At 43.7% G+C, this 25,263-nt stretch overlaps 2 protein-coding genes across 2 annotated transcripts in view; one reads left to right on the top strand and one right to left on the bottom strand.

Moving 5' to 3' along the window:
• LOC308321526 (uncharacterized protein) overlaps window positions 1–21,222 on the top strand; it is a 38,642-nt gene extending 17,420 nt beyond the window's left edge. The window contains exons 2-6 of the mRNA XM_080772460.1: window positions 11,021–11,850; window positions 12,261–12,638; window positions 13,114–13,456; window positions 14,812–15,408; window positions 20,119–21,222. Of these exons, the coding sequence (XP_080628586.1) occupies window positions 11,245–11,850; window positions 12,261–12,638; window positions 13,114–13,456; window positions 14,812–15,408; window positions 20,119–20,141 (1,947 nt within the window). The 5' untranslated portion in view covers window positions 11,021–11,244 and the 3' untranslated portion in view covers window positions 20,142–21,222. The remainder of the gene's footprint in view (window positions 1–11,020; window positions 11,851–12,260; window positions 12,639–13,113; window positions 13,457–14,811; window positions 15,409–20,118) is intronic.
• LOC308321530 (transmembrane protein 87A) overlaps window positions 4,253–25,263 on the bottom strand; it is a 55,819-nt gene continuing 34,808 nt past the window's right edge. Inside the window, exon 21 of the mRNA XM_080772466.1 lies at window positions 4,253–5,848. The gene's annotated coding sequence lies outside the window, so the exon portion shown is untranslated. The remainder of the gene's footprint in view (window positions 5,849–25,263) is intronic.

Below are 25,263 nucleotides of genomic sequence, written 5' to 3' on the forward strand. Positions count from 1 at the left end.
AGAGAGAGGGGGGGAGGGGGGGGGGGGTCAAGGAGGAATAGATGTGAGAGAGAGAGAAAGAGAAGATGAGTGATAAATACATCTTAGTTTTTGATGGATTCCCATTGCAGGCAAATGCTTTTGGCCATGCTATTAATGCAGCACTCGTGGCAATAAATATACGATTCGAACTGAGCGGTCTGAAGTGGGAATCAAGGATAGAGTCGCATGGGGCGAGGAGGAGGGTGTTGTTGCTGTTGGACAGACGAGACAGACAGGATGATGGAGAGAGATGGCGACAGGCAGACAGAGAAAGACAGACAGACAGGATGATGGAGAGAGATGGCGACAGGCAGACAGAGAAAGAGGTGATTCCAACGGCGGCAGTCACACTGCAGGGGAAATAGAGATCTCTCACTACGACGCCTCGCATCTATCTGCACCCTTCTGGCACCTCTTTAGTCTCTCTCTCTCTCCCCCCTCCATTTTGTTCACCTCCTCTGATGCTAATCCAACACACCTCGGGGCACAATTTCACACTTTGCCTTTTTCACAGCATACAGGGGTAGAGCCTGCACACTTCAAGGCTCTCAGTACATTGCTACATAAACCTAGAGTTCCTATTCTGTGGTGAACATTCGACAATACCAGTAAGCCGGCTTGCACACAAAAGCCCAGATATCCACTGCTATTATGGCCTCGCACCACTCCACCCCACACTGCCTACTTTTACCCCTATTTCCACTACAAGGAATTGGGCTGAGTGGTGTCAAAGTGGTACTAAATGAGTGCCTAAGAAGTACCCACTCCAGGGTGGGTCTGAGCTTCATGTCTTCATAATGACTTTCTTTTTATTTAGACCAGGATCATAGTTAGTGTGGTTGCCCAACAGGGCAACCAGACTCTTGTAATTGTAACACTTTATTCCACTTATTATTATTATTATTTTTCTTCCACTAGTCTTTATTTTGACGCACTACCCCTCCCTCAGTTTTCAAAAATCGGGAATCGATGGCGTGTACTTTGCTAAGAGAAATGTTGTATAGTTTAATTGATATGAATTTATTAGTGAATTAAATTATCCCATTGACTTCAATGGAAAAATGCAAAAAATCACATTCAAGTATTTTTCCCTCTGAGACTGTAAGCACTATAGTTACAAAACTTGGAGGAATATTTCCTAATTATCACTAAAATTAATTAAAAATATATATTTTTAGGTCGGCCTCATGGTGGCGCTATAACAGCCCACTTTACCTTTTGGCTCATAACTCTTGAACCGTATGTGGTAAAATCAAAATTATTTTTTCCCTGGATTCCTTGGGTCATGACGCATCTCCCCATATAGGACACGCCCATTTCCGCCATGATAGATTTTCCGCCATTTTGAATTTTGTCCAAAACACACTTTTTGCTTTTCCTCCTACAGATTTTGTCCAAATCTCACAAAAATCTGTACACGTGATCTCTGGACCCATCCGATTAAAACAGAAACGCAGATTTTCGGTAGTGCGTATCGTTCGGCCGTAATCGTCTTCCGAAGTCAGTAGGAGGGGCCTATATCACGAAGAATGCCATAAATCACGAACGGAATGTCCAATCCATCCAAAATTTGAATCACATGTCCGGGGTGGTTCGTTCAACCGAGTTCCAAAAGCAATTCCATTTTCATCCATAGGGGGCACCGCAAACGCGATAAATGTAACCGTTTGTCGGAAAACCAGAATTTCGGGGGTTAAATCCCCTCCGAATTACTTACACACGATCTAAGGTGTGACTTGAAACTGTAACAGGCTGGCAATATCAGTGGGAGGGGTATATATATGTAAGCCACTGCGGCAACCACACTCTGCAATTTTTTAAAATTGCGACCTCTCCGAGGTTGTCTAGTTGTATTTGCATTAATAATAGATGATGTATTATAATCACAGTTATAATCTATTATAGTGTATTATAATTATCATAGCTGTAATGCATTATAATACTTTATAATGTATTATAATTATCACACTCCTGCACAGGTGATTTGCATTTGTATACAGGAAAGTTGGCAAATCAGTATTAAAGTCTTGTAAAATCTACATTACAAAAGGAGCGTTGATTCCTTACAGGAGGGGAGGTGTCGTGTGGTGCTAAAGCCGCAATCGAAATCCAGCTAAAGTGGGGTCCAGGGACCGCCATGGGTTCCAAGGACGGTAACAAGAACACTCGGCGGATTTACCCTTTTTGCCGACTTCTCAAGACAAGTCGGCAAACCGTGGAGAATATTCGGCAGACTCTTAAGAAGATTCGCCGCGCGACGACTCTTCTTCAGATTCTGCCGAATATTCTCCACGTTTCGGGGCACTTTCAGCAGCTGCAGCTGCAATTTTCTGAATGTTAGCTACTGCTAGCTACTGTGCTAACGATGCTAAAGCAACACAACCAAAAAAAATTATTAATCAAGTGATCGGGACGGGAATGAAAGTCAACGGGAGCGATGATAATGATCATTTTCAGGAAGGAAACAACGCTCGACGCGGTGCTCAGGCTCACTGCTGGCTGCCTGCTGTAGCCAGGGGGGTGGAGCTGGGTGGACCGCAGTGTTTGTTTACAATAAAGTTTCAATAGTTGTCACTGTACAATACTTTAAAACAGTTGTCATGTTGCACACAATCAATTTGGTCATAGCAGCCGCTGAGCCGCCTGTAGCCTCTCCTCTCCAAACAGCAGCCCACAGTGCCTGCACCGTGAGACCGCAGTGAGAACGCTATAGCATTGCAAGAAGCTAAGGCTTAGCTGCTAAGCTAACACAACACCAGCCATGGTGGTGGTGATGTTAGCTTAGCGTAGCGTAGCTTGCTGCTGCTTGGCTGTTCAACTTCACTTCATCTCTGCCTATATTTTTTTCTTATTGTTACCCTGACACCGGAGCTGCAAAAACAGACAGATCTACAAGCTCTACAATCTCAACTATCCAACTCCTGCGTTAGTCAAAACTAAAAGCGAGTGACAGTGAGACGAGCATGTCGACCGTAGCAATGAATGGAGACCTATTTGGAATGATTAAATCCATTATTGGCCTGGAGAAAGTTACAGCCGCTCCGCCTCCTCCTCCTCCCTGGCACGGTACAATTAGCCATGTGCTATATGACGTTTTGTTTACCCTGCGACAGGGACTGAGAGAAATGCCACCGAATTCTTAATTATTTTCCTTCTCTATATGGGCACACTTGTGAAAGCTGAATGCTTTTGCATGCTTTTATTGATCTGCTGTCTGATCAGCGTGCATGATCATCATGCAGTAGCTAGATGCGCGCTCCAGTGCCGAGATTTCTTCCCGTTTCGGCGACTCTTCGTCACTTTCCGTCCGAGTTCTCAGACAGAACTCGGACCGGAAAGTGACGAAGAGTCGGCGAAAGGGGAAGAAATCTCGGCAAAGATGAAGAAGAGTCGGCGACCCGAGTTCTCCAGTATTCCCAAGGACCCCCATGGGTTCCAGGGACCCCCATGGGTTCCAGGGGTGACCAAGCAAATTGAGGAACAGTTAAATTCAGAGTGAACCGAAAGAGATTGTATAAGATTGACAAAATGACAATCTTCTATATACTGTTATCTCCAAACCTGCAGTATGGAATAGATAGTTGTGGAATTCTGTACTCAATCTAATCTAACAACAAACATCTTCTCTTAAGGGATGTTTTTTTTAATGGAGGCCTAATGCTATATCAATATGAATGGAGGCCTAATGCTATATCAATATGGGGTCCTTGACATTATTTGAGAACAACTGAACTAAGTATATAGGCTTTTAAGTGACTAAGTCTGAGACAAATGTGTGTCCCCAAAAACAAATTGCATCTCCATTATTCAGCAGAGCAGAATCATGAGTTACAAAGGCCATTCATTTGTTTCTGTGCCTGCCAAAATGGGCGGACGAAAGACCACAACAAGATGGAGAGGTGAAACCGAATGGCTACGGAAGACATAGTCAATTACATGCATTTGCACGCTATCATCAGCCCAAATGAGTGGAGTGACAAGCAATGGTGGATTACACTGAATAGAGAAGAGAATTACACAGGTGGTCAAATGCAAAGGAGAGGAAACTGGGAAAAAAAGAAAATCATAAAAATATATACAGCATGTATAAACCTTTTTAATTTCAATTCAAATTCAGTTCAGTATTGTGACATCAACTCGATGTCCCTATTTTGGGCGTGAACCACTGGCATAAACATTCGATCAACTATCAAGCGAACTTACAGAAAAACAAGCACAAAGCACACAAGAAACGGACATGGCAACACTGGTTAGTTAGCGGGAGGGAAGCCGGCAGTGGACTGTGTCCTGGTCACTGACTGCATTAGTGGCTCCCATGGTCAGCCAGGGACCCTAAATCAGCCGGGAGGGGATGTGGGGGGAGATAGCGTGAACTGCAATGTGTTACAGTACACCCTCTCCAGTGGTGATACCCCTGTGACTCTGTGTGTCAGAGGAGGCGTGTGGTTGTCTGCACACCCAACAGCCCAGACCAATGGGGACCACAGCATTGGAATAAAACAGGGTGGTGGGGGGCAAAATAACAATGCTTAATGTACAACGTAGAGCAGAGCAAACAGAATTAAGGAATTGAATAAAAGAGTCGAGTAGATTTAGAAAAGACTAGAATGGAATGGAATATAGCACGGCATATTAGAAAAGAGGACAGTGTAGAAGTGATTGCCAATTAAAATGTGGACCCTTACAGGTCCATTTGGTTACATTTGTTCTCTCAGTTATAAATGCAATAGTGGAACACTGAGGATTTTACAGTGCAGGGAGGTCTGAATAATGGATTACTGGAATGGGAGATGAAGAGCATCGCAATCGACTCACAGAACTTGGCAGCAAACGTGTCTCTCCCCCAAAACATTTAGATTGGATTGTTAAAGAGTTTCTCCTGATGGGACACACCCAAAGCTGTGTTCCTGTCTTCTCCTAATTGCAGACAAAAGATGATTAGCCAAACAAGGAGATTGAGCAGTGAGCACGCCAAATTCAGCTCTCACCAAACATTTGTCTGGCAAACATCACGCTCATATTTCCTAGAGCTTATGATACTCAGATGACAGAAGGCTGAAGCGCAGATGATTTGTACTGCATGAGGGCATGGTTACACACCACGCACACCAAGCCGTCAAACACCTTAACAGTGGCGGAAAGTAACTAAGTACATTCACTTAAGTACAATTTTGAGTTTTTTGTACCATTTGAGTATTTCCAATTTCCAACATCTCCACAACATCTCAAATTATTGTATTTTCCCTACACTACATTTATTTATTTTTTTTTGTTTAATGTGATTTAATTGCTTAAGCACTATCTACATTTTGGCCATCATGATAATAGCAGCTCTACAAGCTCACAATGAGCTTGTAGAGCTGCTTTCAAAATATTTGTATACATTTGAAAACTTGAAAGGGGACATTATGTAGTTTCAACTTTTGGTACTTTAAATACATTTTGATACTATTACTTTATTACTTTTATACTGTATTTTACTCAAGTATATATTTGAATTCCAGACTTTTACTTGTAACAGACTAGTTCTACATTGCAGTATTGATACTGTGTTACTTAAGTAAAACAATTACTACTACCGTACTTACTTTTTCCACCACTGCGCGTCAATTACATGTTATCTTGTGGATTGTGGACAGGAAGACAGGACACGGTGCCAGATTGTTTTAGTGGTTGGTTCACTGCTGAGTGCATTCTTGGCTCACAATGATCAATGCTGCATCCCCAGGGTTCACACCGTGTGCCGGGAGTCAGATGCCCAGGGGTGTCCACTGTCCTCAGATGGAAGGGAAGTGACAATTTAAGGACTTTTAAGTCCTTTTAATACCTTGAAAAACAAACAAACAAGAACATTAGTGCATCAAAAGATGGCAGAGCAGCAGAAAGAAGAAGCTGTGAACAGGAAGTGGTAAATAGCCCCGCCCCAATCAGATGGAGAGAGAGCATGTGACTGATCAGCTGATCACAGGAGTTGGTCCGACTTGCCACTTTACTAACCCTGTCCCTAAGGTAGCGTGGCACTGGTCTGACTGCTCATTAGTAAACCCTATAACCACAACCGCACGCTGATGCCACGGTGTGAGTTTTAACCGTTCAGGGGGTGCGTCTTAACCCATTTTGGGCGGTAACCCCTTTTGGTGTTAGCATTACGTTATGCTTTAGCTATTGAAAAATAGCAGATATACAAGCTCATAGCGCGCCACCGAGTGGCGCGCCACGAGCTTGTAGGTCTGCTATTTTTGAAAAATCGAAGAACGACTGACATAGAAACATAGCTTTTCCAGAAAACTGTCAGGATGTAGAAGGCATTTGTAGAATCTGATCTCAGGTCAGAATGGGACTGGCCACGACGTAGTCTGACTAATGCGATGTCGGACTAATGCACCGTCTGAATTACGAGCGGATAACATGCAGGCTTCACATCAGTCCCCATTTCAAATAGGATCATTTTAGTTGTCACGGCCTGAAAAGGTTGAAAACCACTGTTCTACGGTACCATTTCTTCCCCTGTAATCTGTATCTTAGCTGCTGTGACAGTGTTGCCTTTGGCAATCAGGTCTATCTTGTCTCATGGGAGGAGGTCTGTGTCTCATGGGAGGTCTGTGTCTCATGGGAGGAGGTCCGTGTGAAGTGCCGGTTCTAGGCCTTTTGAGGCCCCAAGCAACTTATTTTTCTGAGGCGCAAGCCCACCCGGGGTCCAGATTTTTTTGTAAATTTGCCATGAAAATGCTTCAATCTGGTGCACTTTGAGATCAAAATTGTGGTGGGGGCCACATGTGGCCAGTAGCCCATGTAAGGGATAGGGGATACAGGAAGAAAAATCTTCTCCCTGTGACGAGGCCCCCTCAGTGGTTGAGGCCCTAGGCGACCGCCTAGTTCGCCTATGCCTAGAACCGGCCCTGAGACCGTGTCTCATGGGAGGTGGTCTGTGTCTCATGGGAGGTCTGTGGGCAGTTCAGACACCAGTGACACCTCTGTTGCTTAACTGCTGTGGTGGTGGTTGGTGGGGTGGGTGGGAGAGGCTGAGCAAGCTGTCTGTGTATGTATTTGTATATTGTCTCTATCTGTGTACTGTACGTCTTATGTATCTTGTTTGTATGTTACAGGTCCCCCTCTAAAATGAGATGCTGCATCTCAAGGGGCTATCCCTTCAATACAATCCTTACAATCTTTACATCATCGATGGGGAATCGAAGCTAATAGAAACTTCAGGCTTTCTATTCCTGAAAAGTTGCAATACGATAGTGGAAGCCATCGTTCTCATGATAATAAAAAAATGTTTAAAAAAATACGATGATGTCACTGGTGGACAGGTTTCTGAACTGCCCACAAACCTGTAATGTATTCAGCTACCGACCCAATAAAAAATTCCAGGGACCAGGGATTTGCACAAATCTTAAAGACTTTTCAAAAATAGCAGATCTACAAGATCTATGTAGATCTGAGCCTGTATATCTGCTATTTTTGAATAGCCAAAGTATAACAATGGTTAGCGTGGTTAAAATCTAAAATGTCCCCTTCCCGGTTTTAATATTGTCAAATCAGCAATAATTTAAAAACACACCAGTGTGTACATGATTCAGATTGTAGTCCTCCCTGACAGTACAGGACAGGACCTCTGTGGTAGGTAGAGTAACTGTGACATCACCAGGGACAGTAACAGTGGTGTTATTATTCTGACTGTGCCTGTGGAGGTGTGATAAGCTAAGTGTCCTCACATGGCTCCGATTAGTAAGCAGAAGCAATGATCCACTTGACTCGACAGTGAAGGATTGAGTTGGGCACAGAGCGCCAGGTGGTCAGGAGGATAGACTGATGGTAATGCCTGGCCCGGCCAGTCACACAAACGCTGCCACCGTTTATCGAACTAATCAGTTTAATCCATTGTGAAGAATAAAATCACACTCGCGTGAAGTGAGGGCGCCTGGTAATGTTGAAATGAAGCATCATTTTGACTTTTAGAAGGCTGCACATGTGGCAGAGTTGCTTTCATTCATTGCAGATTCACTGCCACTATATGCGTTACGACTTACGAGACATGAATACCAGTGTCTTTGTATGAAATGAAATCATACACAAGTTGTATTTATATTGGCCACATGACGTTGCACGTCGTCATGTCAGTGCCCTAAACAAATATCAAAAGTCCATAGACTTGGCTACCATGTGATGTTTGTTAAAAGTGCTATAAACAAACAAAGAAAAAAGTCCATAGACTTGGCTGCCATATGATGTAATTTCAAAAGGTTTTAATGACAACCGAATTTAGGTAAGAAGCAAACAGATGCCCCCTACAGTCGCAAAGCGATGCATTGTGAGCTTGCATATTGGCTATTATCACGCAACACTGTTATATTAATATATATTAAAAGGAGGTCGGCGTGGCTTATTGTCGGTATCAGCAGAGTACAAGGATGTCTATCCTCTTTTCAATAAGCTAGACTACAAAGATGATCAAATGGCTGCCAATTCAGGGAAGCGGAATGGAACGGAAATTCAAAACAAATGGCTTTTAGACATTGTCACCAGTCAGTCAGTCACTTCTAGGCCACGCTGGGCATGACCTACGCTGCGGAGTGTGTATCGGCATTAGTAGCGGGAGTTTGGCGGAAGTACCACTCAAGGACATGACATTGATGCTTTATGAATCGGTTTACATTCTCCGTGAATGAAACAAGTGTTGTGATTGGCTGAAAAATATCTTATCCGGCGGAAATACATCTGGCGGATGTTTTCCGGCCCGACACTTCCGCCGATACACTCTCTGCCTTTTCTCTTTGCAGATGAGTAAGGCTGGGACCGAGGCTACTTCCACGCACAGTTTTATTTGTCACATCACAGGTTTACAGGTGTAAAGCAGCGGATGTGTTTTTCTTTTCATACACACTCCATCGTTTTGTAGTATTCCAGGATAAGAGAGAGATATAGAAAACACAGCCACATCACTATGATCAGACATAACCTTAAACAAATCTGATACTCCCATATATATAGACATGACAAAGCCCCCGACACTATGACTCAGACATGTTGGTCGGTTCAGCGGTGTGATGTTGGTGTTCGGGCCGTGTAGCGGCCTGAACTTCTTGCATAGTGAATAATAGACAAACGTTTCGGCTATCCAGCACTGATGAAGGCTGGATAGCTGCAACGTTTGTCTATTATTCACTATGCAAGGATAAAAACTAAAGCAGTTCTTGGTGTGTGCGACCCATCACCGTTATTTCTATTGCATGAGGAAAATCTAAAAAATTCCATAAATTAGAAAACAAATGTCTTTAGTAGTGAAAATAGCCGATCTACAAGCTCACAACCTGGTGTGAAGCGACGCGTTGTGTGCATGTAGATCTGCTATTTTCATTAGTTTGGGTCCTGGGCAAACATCTATTTCTCTTTTGGGTCACAAGCTAAAGAGTCTGGGAACCACTGCTCTATATAAATGTGAAAGCATGGGTATAGCCTACATGATATTTAGAACATTATCTTCATATGCAAGTGTGTACATGTTGTGTGCAGTCAGACAGGCAACTAGCTGGTCAGTCAGCATTCAGCAGTGCGACAATAAGTCAAGTCACCCAGCCTCAGCCTGTCAGGCAAGCAGTTTACCATCAGAAAGGCAGTCAGTCGGCCAACAAATTAGGCAACAACACGGCTCTAAATCAGCCGGTCAGCCACGCAGTCAACCAGGCACAAATTTGCGTGGCCAGCAGTCAGCGACACAATACGGCAGTCACTCAGTGGAGGCAAAACAGCCAGATTATCTGGAGCATGTGATGTATGTTAAAGCATCCCTCTCTTACACACACACACACACACACCCTTGCGTGATTGTCGCTCTCTCTCTCTCGTTCCAAGTTCCTATCTGTGTCAGTGTGTGTACTTGGTGTCTCTTTCACTCTCATCGCTTTTATATAGTGTGTGTGTGTGTGTGTGTGTGTGTGTGTGTGTGTGTGTGTGTGTGTGTGTGTGTGTGTGTGTGTGTGTGTGTGTATGTGTCTGTGTGTGTGGAGCATGCGTTCATGTCCATGGCCCTGTGCCTGTAGTGTCTGGTTTCCTCCTAAAATACACTGTAAAATCCTCAGAGTCAGGATGTAACAGTTTAATGGTTTTGCTCCCGGTGCTTACGAAGGTGACTCATGGTTTCACATTCATAAACACACAGTACAGTAACAAATAAACGCCTCAGCCTGTGACCGATTAGCTTTTGCCTGCTATTTTCAAAGTGCGTTTATTTGTCTGAAGAGTCACTGCAGTGACCTCGTAGTAGTGTGGTGAGGGTATAACTTTACGATTTATGGTATTGTATAGATAGATACATACAGACAGACAGACAGACAGACAGACAGACAGACGGAGTGAAAGGAATAAAGATTTATCATTATGTTTATAACTTTATATGCTGTATACAGTATAGTGTTAGGATCGAGGAGAGTTCCATTTCATTAAATGACGTTCTGCTATTTGCATGAATGTGAAGTGAACAATATTGTCAAAGGTTCAAGCCAGGTGAATAAGAATAATTGCATTTCATTTGTGGCGTTGTTGCTTACTGAAAAAGAAGAGAATAATTACAGTAATTAACTGTGATGGAAGCCAATGCGAGAGTGATTGTGATTTGGAAATGTAAGCACAATTTTGTACACAGGATGTATTCACTGAGAGGGTGTGTTGGGATGTGTGAAAGTGTCTTTTCCCCACAGAGGTCCATTCTTCATGGAGCACACATTACAAACCAAACTAATGGAGTGTCTACGTTGTCGATTCACACTATTAACCATCTGTGCCTCTCTCTCTCTCTCTCTCTCTCTCTCTCTCTCTCTCTCCACCCCATCCTTCTCTTACCATCTACGCTCATCTCACATTCACCCTCATCTCCTCTTTCTATCTCCATTGACTCCCACTCTTCATATGATCATTCTCTCCTCTCCCACCTGTCCTCCCATTTCTCTCTCTCTCTCTCTCTCTCTCTCTCTCTCTCTCTCTCTCTCTCTCTCTCTAGGAGGTATAAGAGGAAGAAGTAGGATGCTGTGTTTCTCTCCTCCTCTCCACCATTGTCCACGCTGCTCTCCATGATCTGAGGGAGCACACGTACAGTGGGAGGGAACACCACACCGGCGAGAGAGAGAACGAGAGGCAGAGAGAGTGAGAGGAGGCGAGAAGGCCTGGGAAAGGAAGGAATAATTTTTATTTTAAACTCTTTCACTTTTTTTAACCATTCGCAAGATGGCGGCGACAGAAGCCACCGCGGTGGCGCCCCCCGCGGTGCAGGAGGACAACAAACCGGCGGCGGAGACCAAGGCGAAAGAGGCGGAGCAACCCGCCAACGCCAAGTCAGAGACTGTCAACAGCGAGGTCATCAGTAAAGACGGCAAAGCCGTCGTCAACAAAGAGACAGTGAGCAACGACAAAGTGGCGGCGAGCAACGACACAGGGGCCGCCAGCGGCGCCGAGGGTGGAGGAGGAGAGGGAGGTGGAGAAGCAGCGGCGGGCGGGGAGACGGAGGCGGCGGGCGCCCCCGGCTCAGAAAAGACCTCCTTCCTGGACTCCTTCCTCAACAAGAGCGGCCTGGGCAAGGTGATGGCGGGCAGGAAGAAGAAGGAACACGGCACAGAGGAGAACGGCGAGAAGGACGGGGAGAAAGAGGCTGCTGAGGGAGTGGCGGCAGAGGGCGTAGAGGAAGGAGCCATAGAGGCCGCCGGGGAGAACGGAGAGAAGGAGGAGAAGAAGGAGGGAGAGAAGACCAAGGTGGAGAGCAAATCCACCGTGAGGGATTTGATCAGGAAACCTGTGGCGCGCATCTTCTCCCACCGCTCCAAGGAGGGAGCGAAGGTGAGGATCCACCAATAGCCTAACCCCCTTAGCATAGTGGTCCATTTAGGACCCCTCCCCCCAAAAGGAACCCTGATGGTTCACTTTGAGCACTTCACTCTTAGACAACCGTCTAAAAATGGGTTGTAACTGATCTAAAATTAGCAGTCTAAGTTTATAGACTTTTCATTTTTAGACCATTTATAACCAATTTTTAGATGCTCATTTAGACATATTTTAGTTGTCTAATAGCCAGAACAATGCTCAATGGGATATGTCCATTGTATACCTGGTACCCTATAGTTTATTTGAGGTGATGTGTGTGGTGTTCATGTTTACTCTGTTTATTCCCATCTTGCGTTCGTACGTAAGTCGACACTGGATAGGAGCATCTTGCTTAAATCTCAAAATTGTAATTGTAAATGGTATAGGTGAAGGCCCGCTCCAAGTCCCTGGACCGGCTGGAGGACCCTGAAGCCCTCAACGCCACGGCCGACTCCACCCTGGAGGACACGGCGGGAGGAGGTGGCGAGGCAGGCGCAGAGGCAGGCAAAGAGGGAGGCGCAGAGGGAGGCGAGAGCAAGGCCTCCACCAAGCACATGAGGCGCTGGCACTCCTTCAAGAAGCTCATGGCCCAGAAGACACACAGGAGGAGTGCCGCCGCGGGAGACGAGGGCACGGAGGGCGGCGCGGAGGGCGGCGCGGAGGGCGGCGCGGAGGGTGGCGGGGGAGACTCGTCCACACTGGACTCCAAGGACTCTTCTGGAGGCCAGAAGAGGTGGAAACTGAAGCGCTCCTGGACCTTCCAGGTCAGCCATGAAGCTATCCAATTATTATCTCAGCAATTATTATTTATATAGCAATATTATTATTATCGTTTTTGATGTATCGACTTATCCCCATAACCACATTATTACATTATTTTGTACTTTGGCGCACAAGAAATAGATAAAATAGCAGATTTACTGTACACAGTGTCTTGCATGGCGATGCATCATTAGCTTATAGATCGCTTTCACATTCATTTTTATTTGCATATATTTTTGGGGGCTTTTTCTGCCTTTATCGAACCCGCGACACACTGTCAGGCTATAGGATTACCAGCCTAGGTGCCCGGACCACTAGGCCGGCCCGGGCCCACAATTTTCTTTTATAGCATTTTTGGAACTTTTTTTTAGACTTTTAGCCAATAATGACATGCCTCGAATAAGGATTGATTATTAATGAACAATTATTACAGAAAAAAAGTAATGTATTAAATGGATATTGCTCCCCTACTTCCAGGGCCTGAAGAGAGACTCCTCCATGGTGGGGATCAGCGGCAAGACCAAGAGCGGCGAGAAGGAAGCCTCGGACAACCCTAAGACAGAGGAGACTGCCGAGGAGGCCAAGGAGGAAGGGGATGCTGAGGATGAGGCCAAGACGGAGGGAGATGAGAAGGAGGAGAAATCTGAGGGAGGAGAGGAGGAGAAAGGGGCAGCCGGAGGAGGAGGTGGCACAGTGACGCAACACGCCAACGAGATCTGGACCAACTTCAAGAAACGTGTCATCCCCAAATCTAAGCGGGCCAACACAGAGTGTGCCCCCGGTGGCGAGGAGGACACCAACGCAGCTACCGCCACTTCAGGTGAGATTACTTAGTCTTAGTGTATTAGCGTATTGTTGCAGTGTGATTACATTTGTATTCATTTGTATGAATAAAAAATGTATTATGCTACTGTTTAAAGGAGAGATAACATACCGATTTTAATTGATAATAAATCCTCAGGTCAAGTTTTGCCCAGTGACAGGGCTGAGCTCCTTATCACTGAGATGCAACATACTATAATTGTTGTCAGTGGTTTTTAACCATGTTGGATATCTGGGGTCTTTTATTTCAGAAAGGAAGGTCCCATAACAAATTTAATATTTACAATAATAATAAAGATTCGAGATGCATGATATAATCATCATCATATCGGAATCGGCCATAAAAATCGGTATCGAATCAGTCTCAAAATAATGCAGATTTTCACTGATATTGATGACGCAATAATAATGTGGCCGTCAATCTACTTTTAATTTGTGTACTCATCTCATTGATTGATTGAATACTTTATTAACAGGCTTTAGGCCAAGCCCATAGGGCCTTGGCTTGTTTCCATTGTGCTCCTCTGTATAATATTGGAATCGGTCAGAATCGGTATCGGCAGACATGACCCTGCAAATAATCCGAGATCGGATATCGGTCATAATTTCATAACCGTGCACCCCTAATAAAGATGTAACATAAAAGTGCATTGATTATATACATAATAATATATTGAATGGAGCGCTGAAGTCCTGACGTCACTCGCTCATCCCCTGGTTCACGGAAGTAATTTCTCTATGGAAAATAACATGGGGTCATCTTAAAATCGTTTCATATAAGCATTGTGGTCCAAAAATAAACAAGCTGTCTCTGCGTTATTGTCGGGGAGGTGTCTCTGTATCGTTTGCGACAGTCAGTCGCCAATTGTTTTCTCTCACTCAGTTGATTCTTCATGTGCATATGAGGGAAACGGCCGGGATGACATGTTTGTTTTTCAAACACAGTTCTTATATGAGGCGATCTAAAATCCCCCTATGGGGATTACAATGCAAATAAAAAGTACATGAACCTGTGGATTTGCGCCCTCTACCGATATTGACGTCAGACTTCGGTGCTCTATTCTAGTGTTATTTTATTAATCAAGTACATTAAATGAATCCACCATGCTTTAAAACATGCCATTTGCTTTGTCCCGTCAGTCATTTCATGAGTAGATTTCACTTTGGAGTTTGGACATAATGCTGTGTATGTGTTGTCTATTATAAGATAACCCTTGAGCCTCCTTGAACCGCTGTTAAGCTGCCCAGATCTCTCTGAAACAATCACAATTACATTTATTTTTCATTTAAAATTTTGATTCCAGTAATCTATGACACATTTTAAGTTTAGAAAAAAATGTTCTTCCCCTCCAGGTGAAGAGGGGGCGACAGAGGACGGCAAGGAGGGTAAATCAGCCAAGGCCAAGCGCTCCCACTTTAACCGAGCGGTCTCCCTGAAGAACTTCATCCTACGTAAGGGCAAGTCCACCAGCGTTGACATGGGCGAGGGAGCCAAGGAGGATGAGGAGGGCGAGGGCGGAGGAGAGGGAGAAGATGGCGCTGAGGCACCTGCCGCCACCGCAGACGAGGGGGCGGAAAACAAGGAGGCGGAAAACAAGGAGGCGGAAAACAAGGAGGCACCAAGCCAAGAGGCGCCCGTCGCCAAAGAGTCGCCAGCCAAGGTGGAGAAAGAAGCAGAGAAAGCGCCGTCACAAATAGCCCCGCCCCCCGCCGACGTCGCCCCGGTGACCAACGGCGAGAATGGCTGCTCCAACGGCACGTCAGAGGAGAACGCCTCCGACACACACAATCACCAGGAGGAGGAGAAGGAGGAGGAGAAGGAGGGGGAGAAGAAGAGCGAGAAGAAGAAGAAGGAGAAGAAGAAGAGCAGCCCCTCGAAGAAGGCAGGCAAGGAGGCAGGAGGAGGGAAAGAGGAGGCGAACGCTAAGATCATCAACGCTGTGAACAGCGGTGAGTTAGCCGACGGCGCTGAACCCACGGACCCTGGCCAGCCACAAAACAACATCGTCAGCAAAGACGGAGACACTAACACAAGACTAATCACAGCCAATAGCAGTAACCCCACTAATAATAACTGTCAAGACGCACGAGTGTCTGCTAGCTTAACAGAGTCAGCGCTAGACGCACATAGAGAGAGGGGGATTGCGCAGGGGGAGGAGGAGGAGGATGGGAGGTCTCCACAAAATGGAGGATGTTGCGATGGTGTCGGCGATGCAGAATTAAGAGATGAGGGAGAGAGGGAAGAGGAGGAGAGAAGGAAGGCAGACCTGAGAGAGACCGCGGTGGCCATTGTTCAGGATGTGATGTCAGCTGCCGCTGACCAAATAGAGAGGGAGCTGTGTGTGGCGGGCATCAATAATAGTATGAATGGGTGTTCTGGTAGCGAGCATCGAGATCTTGATGTTAGATACTGAAACACACACACACACACACACACACACACACACACACACACACACACACACACACAATTTGTAAAGCTGCTAACCCATATGCATATCCACAGACACAGGCGGAGTGTGTAAAATTACACATTAACACGTATTACGCCCATGCAATCCCTGGTGCTAAATGTGTAGTCACAGCAACAGAATTACATAGACCCCAGAGATGATATGCTGGAAACACTATGATTCATAGCAATAGCGTGATCATTTTAACACAGTATCGATTGATTGAACCCTAACCCTTAAATCCCTGTAAGACAATTCTTCCAAGGAGTGTTTGTGCATGCGTGTGTGTGTGTGTGTGTGTGTGTGTGTGTGTGTGTGTGTGTGTGTGTGTGTGTGTGTGTGAATGTGTTCAACTGTATAGCCACAGATGCAGAGAGAGAGAGAGAGAGAGAGAGAGAGAGATAGAGGTGGGGGGTCGGGAGGATAGAGAGACAGAGATACATCAATCTACCAATGCCTATACAAAATAGCCGCTCAATTTTTGGCCCATGCTAACAAAAATATATATTAGTAGTCTTTTTTCCACATCTATCTATCTATAAATGCACCAAGTCTCTGTCTGTCTGTCTAATCCACATAACTCGAGAACCGTCAGCCCCACCGTCTTCAAATTCACACATGCGTTCCACAGCAGGGGGTGCAGTGCCCGGTATCGAGTCGGTCGGACCCACGGTTGTCCAGAACTGCCCCAAAACCGGGCTCTGGACCGGGCCCCTGCCCAGCATCCATATATGGAGCTGGCCTGTTCTAACCGCTAAACACTCCATATTCGGGCATGCCTGACACATAACTCCACAAGCTGGCTGCATATACTCCATATTTGGGCATGCCTTACAAAGAACTCCATATATGGGCATAAAAGGGAGACAGACATAATATCTGGGTGGGGAATTCGTTCCAAGTAGGCCAGTGCCCAACGGGCACCGCTGTAGAGGCCCCACTGGCACCGTTCTAGTCAATTCAAATTTGACTTTCAAGCTTTTAGCATTTAGTGTAATAGTGTCTAATAGACCATATGAGAATACGTACATAAGACAGAGCGCTGCTCAATAGTCAAGCTCTCAAAGAAATCTCATGTTATGTGGGAGCCTTAATCATACACAGTGGTGACCCATTCATATGCACTGCTGACTAAAATGTTTACACACATAACATAACAGCATAACATATAGGAAACATGCTTGTTAAGTGTTAGTAGAGCAACCAATTAGCACAGCCTGCCGTGTTTGATGTGAACTAGGCATACAATGGCTGGCTTTACTTTTCCAACTGACAGTGGTGGGAAAAGTACTCACATTTTGTACTAGTAAAAGTATCAATACTGCAATGTATTGATACACTGTGAGCCTGTAGATGGGCTATTTTCAAATGGCATCAAGCGGGTTTATTTGATAGGACGAGTATATCATCAAATGTACTTTCCACCACTGCTGTATGATCACTGAAATGATCCTTTGTATAACTTGTATATAATGCGTAGTAGCCAAGCGCCTAGTCACTTTTATCCTTTGTATAACTTGTATATAATGCGTAGTAGCCAAGCGCCTAGTCACTTTTAGCTCCAACATACAGTACATAGTAGCCAAGCGCCTAGTCACTTTTAGCTCCAACATACAGTACAAGTAAGACGCGCAAACGCGGGAAGCGAACGCAGCTATACGTCCAAATATGGAGTGTGTTGCATCAATCACAAACAAATCACTCAGCTCCATATATGGGCACAAAAGGGGGACACACAGACAGACAGACAGACAGAAATGATCTGCTAGGTCTCATAGTAAGTGCTCACTGCGTTCGCAATCACTGCGTTCGCAATAAGCACCCGACGCCGAAACATTCAAAGACGATACAGTGACAACAGATTCCCAAAAGGGCTAATGTGGGTGGTTGAACTTTGGAGAGATGCAAATGGAAAGATAAAAATGTTAAGTGAAAAACCAATTTAATTGCTCTCTGGCACGGCCTGTCACTGTTGAAGCCAAAATGTAGTCCACGCGCCAAGTTCTCCCGTCCCATAAAATGTCTAATGCACTCCAATGGGACCCGGACTGATAAGATATTCTACATTAACTTAATTTTCCATGCACATTTTTGTATTTTCTTTTCGCCTGTGGCCTCTTGGTTCTAAATGACGACGGAGCAGGGGTTCTGAGATAATGAACATTTTACTGTCAGATGTTTAATCTGCATTCACCCGGGGAAAGGTTAGCTGACCATGCATGCTGTTTTCGAGCACTGCCCGGCTGCTTCAGAGCGATAGTGTCAGGCCTGCCTGGGAGCTTTCCAGAGCAACACAGTCTTCCACTGTTGGCCACTGAACAGCTCCGTTGGAGTGTTTAGTGGTAAAAGTTCTTCAGATTCCATTGTCTGTCGTTCCCAGCATCCATCGTTCATTTAAAAGTGCTCCACAGAGGTTTGTTCTGAAATGTTTCAGTGGTGATGAACAGACACCTTTTCTCTGGCCTCTCTCGCTTGTATTAGATAGAAGAGAAGCATATTGTATTGTATGAGGGATAGAAAACCCCATTGGCATATATATCAGATATGCCATTTTATTCCTCTGAATTCCTGATAAACGCAAAACGTGTGTTGGGGTAATTCAAACCGCTACGATGTTTGTCCGAAATGTTCTAAATGCTTAATTTATGCTCCGTCATACGACACTAACAACAGTGTTGCACACTAATATATCACAGATGACACATTGTGAGATCGTAGATTTTCTATTCACTGCAAATCCTGTATGACCTAGTGTTTAGTTTAGTGTGAAGGTTGTTGAAATCCATTATGCAACCCATTTTGCAACCTATAACTAGCAATAGCATGCATGGCCTAATTGGCTCTCCATGTGGCTACTTAGCTCTACCACACTATCGGAAGTCAGTAAGCTAGTGACTGTAATTGCTTTGGCATTTGGCTCGTGTGCATTAATGGTAAGCTATCAACTATAACTACTGTAGCTGCAGCGCAGATAGTTAGCTGTGTCCTCAGAAGAGAAAAGCTGGTTTAACAAACATCAATAGAGTTGAGGCCATCAGCGGATTAGTGGCCATATCAAACTGTCACATAGAGCCTTTTCAAAAAGCCAGATTAAGCAGCCTCTCCATCTCTCTCTATCCCCCTCGCCATCCCTCTTTCTGGGGGCGATACTACGATAGACAAACAGATAGGTAGATGGACAGATTATAGGCCCACACATTCTCCAGTTGTAGGTGAGAAGCTACTCACCATGACCTTTTTGGTGGGGTTGGGGTGAGTCATTTATCACCGCGGTGTGACGTCATGTTGTAGTTTTCCCAACCACCACGGTGTGTAGGTTATCACCGAAAAACTGGAGTATGTGTGAGCCTTTAATGGCCTTCTCCTCAGATGAAACCTCATTTTGTGAGCATCAGCAGCATCGTTGCTGTGTGGAGGAAACCTCATAACTCAATTTTTGAGTTTTTTTCCATAAATCAGTGCTATTGAACACCCTTTACTGTCTGTTTTGAAAATATCGAATCAATGGATAGTAAAAAAAACGCATTGGACAAAACCTCTTAACTTCATTGGACCCTCAAACTGTCTGCTAAAACAGCTAACTCCACGACCTCTCTCCTTCTCATGCAAGTAATTGACAATATCTAATGTCATAACACCAACTTTGATGAGGCAGTATTGCATCGTTTAAAAAAGAAAAGGTTTTATTAATTTCCTGAAAAATGAAGGAATTTTGTTTCCTCCGGACAGCAGAGATATACAAGGGAAGGAATTGTAAAAACAAGATAAGGGAGATGTGAAAGACAGGTAGAAGTTGGGTAGAATAGACATGTAAATAGACTTTTTAGGTGAGCTGTTTCTGAGCCTCGTGATGACTAATTGTTGTTCGTTATGTGATGACGATCTTCCATTTATCATTAGGATTTGTAATTGATCATGCATTTATACAGTATAGACGTGTTGTGTTGTTGGCTTTATATATGTGTCCATAAAAACACTAATACTGCACACACTAATGTAGCAATAGATCATTCAAATGATAGGCACACTACTGCTACTAAAACCCACTAATCACACACATACTATAACCCCCTGTTATATATGAATGTTTTATTCTTATCAATATTTTCATTTATGATTCTTAATACCTTTTTTCCCACCCCAAGGACACATTTTGTTAATATATTTTTTCTTTTTCTTTTTTTTCTCTTCTGTTACTGTCCACCAGACAAAAAGGCGGGAAACGTGTGAGCCCACACAAAGAGGATTAGCACGGCCCTGGATTCGCTGAGCAAGGAGCTCTTGGCCCCACCCCCCTAGCTCCTCCTCCTCCACCATCCCTCCCCCTCCTCCTCCACATCCTTCCCCTCCATCCCTCCTCCCAAATATACGGAGTAATCACGTGCTAACACCACGATTGACCACGGTGAGAGAGTGATGCAATCCACATAGACGACAGAAGAAAAAGAACAAAAAAGAGAAAAAGATGATTAAGTGAATAATAGATACCCAAAAAGCAATAAGTCAGTCATCTTTTATCGTTCTGTCTACGGCGGGTTCGTCACCCGTCTGCCGACAACATTCCAGGCATCGGCCCTGACCCCCTCCCCCCATACCTCCCCTCGTTCTTGCATACATGTACATCCATGTTTTTATTTTTATTTCTGTTTTGCTTGTCTTTGTGAGATTTTATATTGTCTAAAGAAAGGATGAAAAAAAAAAGTCAAAAAAAGAAGAGAAGGAAAAAAAAAACTGCGGGGGGAAATGAGAACCCCTGAGAAAACGAGACATTCCACCCCCCCACCCCCCTCTCCCCCCCTCTATTTTATGTCAAACGTTACTCTACTTAACGCCGCTCTCTGTGTCTACCTATGATGGATTTAAAGTAAAGGGGATGATGAAAAAAAGGACTGTTAGTTTTCTATCGACCACATTTACGTTTGTTAGTCACCCCCCTCCCTCCAGTAGATATATATGCTATGAACCAGTGCCCTATGGACTGCCTACTCCCCTCCCCCTCCCCCACTGACCAGTGTTCTCCACTCTCTGTGTGTTCAATGTTTTTAGACTGTTATATTGTGCACATGAACAATATATACCGTAAAATATTAAAGTCCCATTTCGTTACCCTGTTTTTCCCTCGTTCTTTTTTTTTTCTAAAGACATCTTCTCACTGTCATCACAGTCTGATGATCTGCTGTAATTCAAATTAAATACAATGTTTTTTGATTTTTTTGTTGGTCAAAGTTTTCACATGTTCGCTAGCAAATTGTAAAAAAAAAACAAACAAAAGACTAAATAGTACAATAAAGACTAAAATCTAACAACTACACTGCAAGTCATTGTGGGGTCTATTTTTATTGTGTCGATTGGAGAAGGATGAGGGGGAAAAAAGGATTTGTTTACCACCAGCACACCCTGAAACGCCATTGGTGCTCATTAATCTGTATCGATAATCTCATCCCTTTACGTAACGGACTGAATATACCAGATTCCTTTGCATTAAACTAGACCTCCTTGTATTATCTTATATAGTACTCCGGGGTTAAGCCTGTTGTGTATACATCAACGCACGGCTGCGCCGCTCGCAGGAAATAGGCCGATCTACGAGCGGCTATTTATGGTGAGCGACAAGCCCTGACGATGGACAATACAAGGCCGCCAGTGGTGGGAAAAGTACTCGCATGTTTTACTTTAAGTATCAATAGTGCAATGTAGAAAAATAATTAAAGTCCCTAATTCAAAATGTAGCCTACTTGAGTAAATGTACAACAGTGTTGGCATCAAAATGTACTTTTGAAAATAGATCTAAAAGCTCACAAGCATTGGGAGCTTGTAGATCGGCTATTTTCAAAGGGCTGAAGTGGTTAATGTATGTTTATTATATTAATCAAAATCTGCAAAGCAAGTAACTAAAGTTTTCAAACAGTTGTGGTGGAGTAAAAGTACAACATTTGCCTTGTAGAAGTAAAGTAAAAATGCCTCAACATTGTACTTAAGTACAGTACTTAAAGGACCAGTTCACTTTTTAATCTTCATATAATTGGTCCTCAGACTCCTCACTAATGTTCATGATAAAATAGCACATTTCTTTCCTACTCAGTCTGTGTCTCATAGGAGGTCGTCTGTGGGAAGTTCAGAAACCCGTCCACTGACAATGACATCAATGGGAATGGGGAATCCAAGCTAATAGAAACTGCAGGCTTTCTATTCCTGTGAAAATGGAAGCCATTGTTCTCACGATAAAAAACTATATATATATATATATATATATATATATATATATATAGTTTAAAATATATTGTTAAAACGATGTCACTGGTGGACGGGTTTCTGAACTGCCCACAGCCCTCTTATGAGACAGACTGAGTAGAAAATAATTGTGGTATCTACGTCCGCTCTGGTATTTTAGAATGAACATTAGTGAGGGCCAATTATATGAAGATAGGTTGAAAAGTGGTGAAGTGAATGTACGTAGTTACTTTACACCACTGAAGGCCGCTGGGCATGTAGGCCTACGACATTGCGCCAGATACCGGCCCCTCCATATGCCACCATGTCCCTTATACTCGCTTATCTCCCTTACACCCAGCTGACCCACATCCACAAGAAGACATGTTATCAGTGGTGCGCTTAATCAGAGCGACTTAACGAGCACACCAGTCGCATAAGCCTCAGTTCCTACATTTACACAACCAAGAATCAACCAGTGGTGCTAGAAGTACTCCGATTTGCTTATTTGTTGGGGACTTAAAAGTAAAAGTAGCAAAAACACAATGTAGAAATAATCTGTTACAAGTAAAGGCGCTCGTCATGCAATAAATCCCATTTAACACACATTTTGAAAATAGCAGGTCTAATCTTGTAGACCTGCTATTCTCAAATAGTGGGTTTTAGCGGTTAATGTGTATGTTTAGGAATAATAATTGAAATCTGCAAAGTAACAGGTAAATGTCCTTATTTTTTCACTTTCAAAAAAGCTTTTGGTCATTTCATCGCCTACTCGGGCTTATATGCGAACGCCACACACAGTTTAAGTCGTTTGATTCAGTATTTAGATATTCATTTTAGCTACCCCGCCCCCTTCCTATTACAAACCCATTGTAACTTCTAACTCCATTTTAACGATGACAGATTCATCAAAAACACCCATCCTTTTTTCTGGTGACTCCTAGTGAGTCACCAGAATAATAAGTGAAGAGAATAAGGAGCAGGAGGAGGCCGGAGGACACTCAAAATGATTAAAAAATAAATGAAAACAGTAAATGAAAAAAGTTAAAAACACGGCCCCCTCATGGCAGTATCAGTCACCATAAAAAAGGACGGGTGATTTTGATTAATGAATGTCAAATATCTAAATCAAGAATCAAGGAATTTATAAACTGTGTTCACATAAGCCTGAGTAGACGACAAAATGATCAAACGTATTTTTTAAAGTGAAATATCCGCTTAGGTTACTTTCCAGCCGCTGGAATCAGCAAAAACGAGAATCATTCTCTGAGTGAGGTATTTGGACAGGGGTGCAGGGTCATTTCAACTTACGTCATGTCTCGAGGTGTGTGTGTGTGTGTGTGTGTGTGTGTGTGTGTGTGTGTGTGTAGTTGACCTTTACAGAGGACATCCGGCGTGAACAAGGTTTGTGAGGACGAGATAAATGGTCCTTTGCCACCACGGATTGTGACGTTTGCATAATAATCCTCGGGCAGTGGTGGAAAAGGTTCTCGATCCTCATTGGAGAAAATTGGTATCCCGACCTGTTTAATAAAAAAGCTGGAGAGATTTGGTTACTGTTATGGTCCCGAAAACACCCTTTTCAACTTATTTTAACCAAATAAAATAATTTAACCTACCTTTAAGTAAAAGTATCAATACTGCAATGTACAGTATGTACTTATACAAATACAAAAAAAGAATGTCAGCAGCAGATCTACAAGCTTACAATGCGTCCTTAAGATACTGACAATGCTACTGACCATGATGATACCATCATTGATGCTGACAATGCTACTGACGTGCTATACTGACCATAGCCTGGGCAGCATTCCATTTCGGGTTTATGATCCGGTCTGGAGCGGAACTTTCGTCATGTTGTAGTCAATGATTTGTGGTCATCTGGCAGGAAACAAGACGGAATCACTCAGAAGTACCCAAAATACTTCCCGCGATCATAATTTTAGGGCCTAGTGCCTACCCAATAGAATCATTGATGCAGCATAGTTTAGCAGATTTTTAAAATATAAATGTGAGTGTACATTCCAGAGACTATTTTGCGTCTGTAATGTGTATACCTTTGTTGTCCCACAGGGAAATTATATTTTATTCGGTGACCATGATACTGCCCATGATGAAACCATGGGAATCGTTGCTGTGATTGGCAAGGACGCGCTGTGATTGGCCATTTTGAGTGGCAGTAGGGGCAAACGCTCTCACCAGAACAGGAGTTACTATTCTGTCCATATCGAGTTGCAACTCGAACAGGGCTGAGTCAGCTATGTGAACTTCGCAACATTCAACACGGCAACTTAAAACAGTACTATGTACAGTAGGTCATGAAATTAACATGACCATTTGCCTTCAGCATTTTAAATAAGCACATTTTATGACATTCTGTGTAGACTATATAATATGTTCAACCCAGAATATGGATGCTAGGGTTCAAGTGGTTATAAGCACAACTGCTGAGCTTCACAGTAAACGGAACAGCTAATCGCAGCTGCGCTGATGCTATAAGCTCAACCTATTGAGCCTCATAGACCACACGTTGGTGCTTAAAATGGGTGATTGGATTGAATCGATATCTCCCCTAAGCTTTGACTCAATAACGGCTGGTGGTTTAAAATTCAAATCAACTCAATTGATTCCTGAGACCTATATACTGTAATGTGGACATTGGGTCAATAACAAAGTACACAGTCTGTTATGTACAGTATACATCAGTGTTGTTGGCAGTGTTGGGCAAATTAAGCTACATGTAACTGAGCTACGCATCATCATCATCATCATCCTCATCCTCAGGTCTCCTGCTCGGCGGCAGGGGGCGGCGCCATGCGGAGAGCCAATCCGTTTGACCCATCTTGTCCATTTGGGTGGGTCCAGTGCTAGTGTTTATTGGTAAATAAACGCCCTACTTGATCATATTACGGCGTCACACAAAAGCATCAAAAGTAGCAGATCTGCGAGGTTAGACTTAGGGATAGCTTATCCATCTGATACTTTTGAATTTGAATCCTGAAAAGTAACAGTTTGACATTTTATCCCGATTAATCAGTCTTTATATCACATCATCAGGGACTAAATTATGAAATTCTGAATCCGTTTCATACACGGTTTTCTGTAATGTATAGTTTATTAAATATTTGTTTAACACCATTTA

Source organism: Protomyctophum bolini, assembly GCF_963924005.1.
Source record: "Protomyctophum bolini genome assembly, chromosome: 9".
Classification (NCBI taxonomy): Eukaryota; Metazoa; Chordata; class Actinopteri; order Myctophiformes; family Myctophidae; genus Protomyctophum; species Protomyctophum bolini.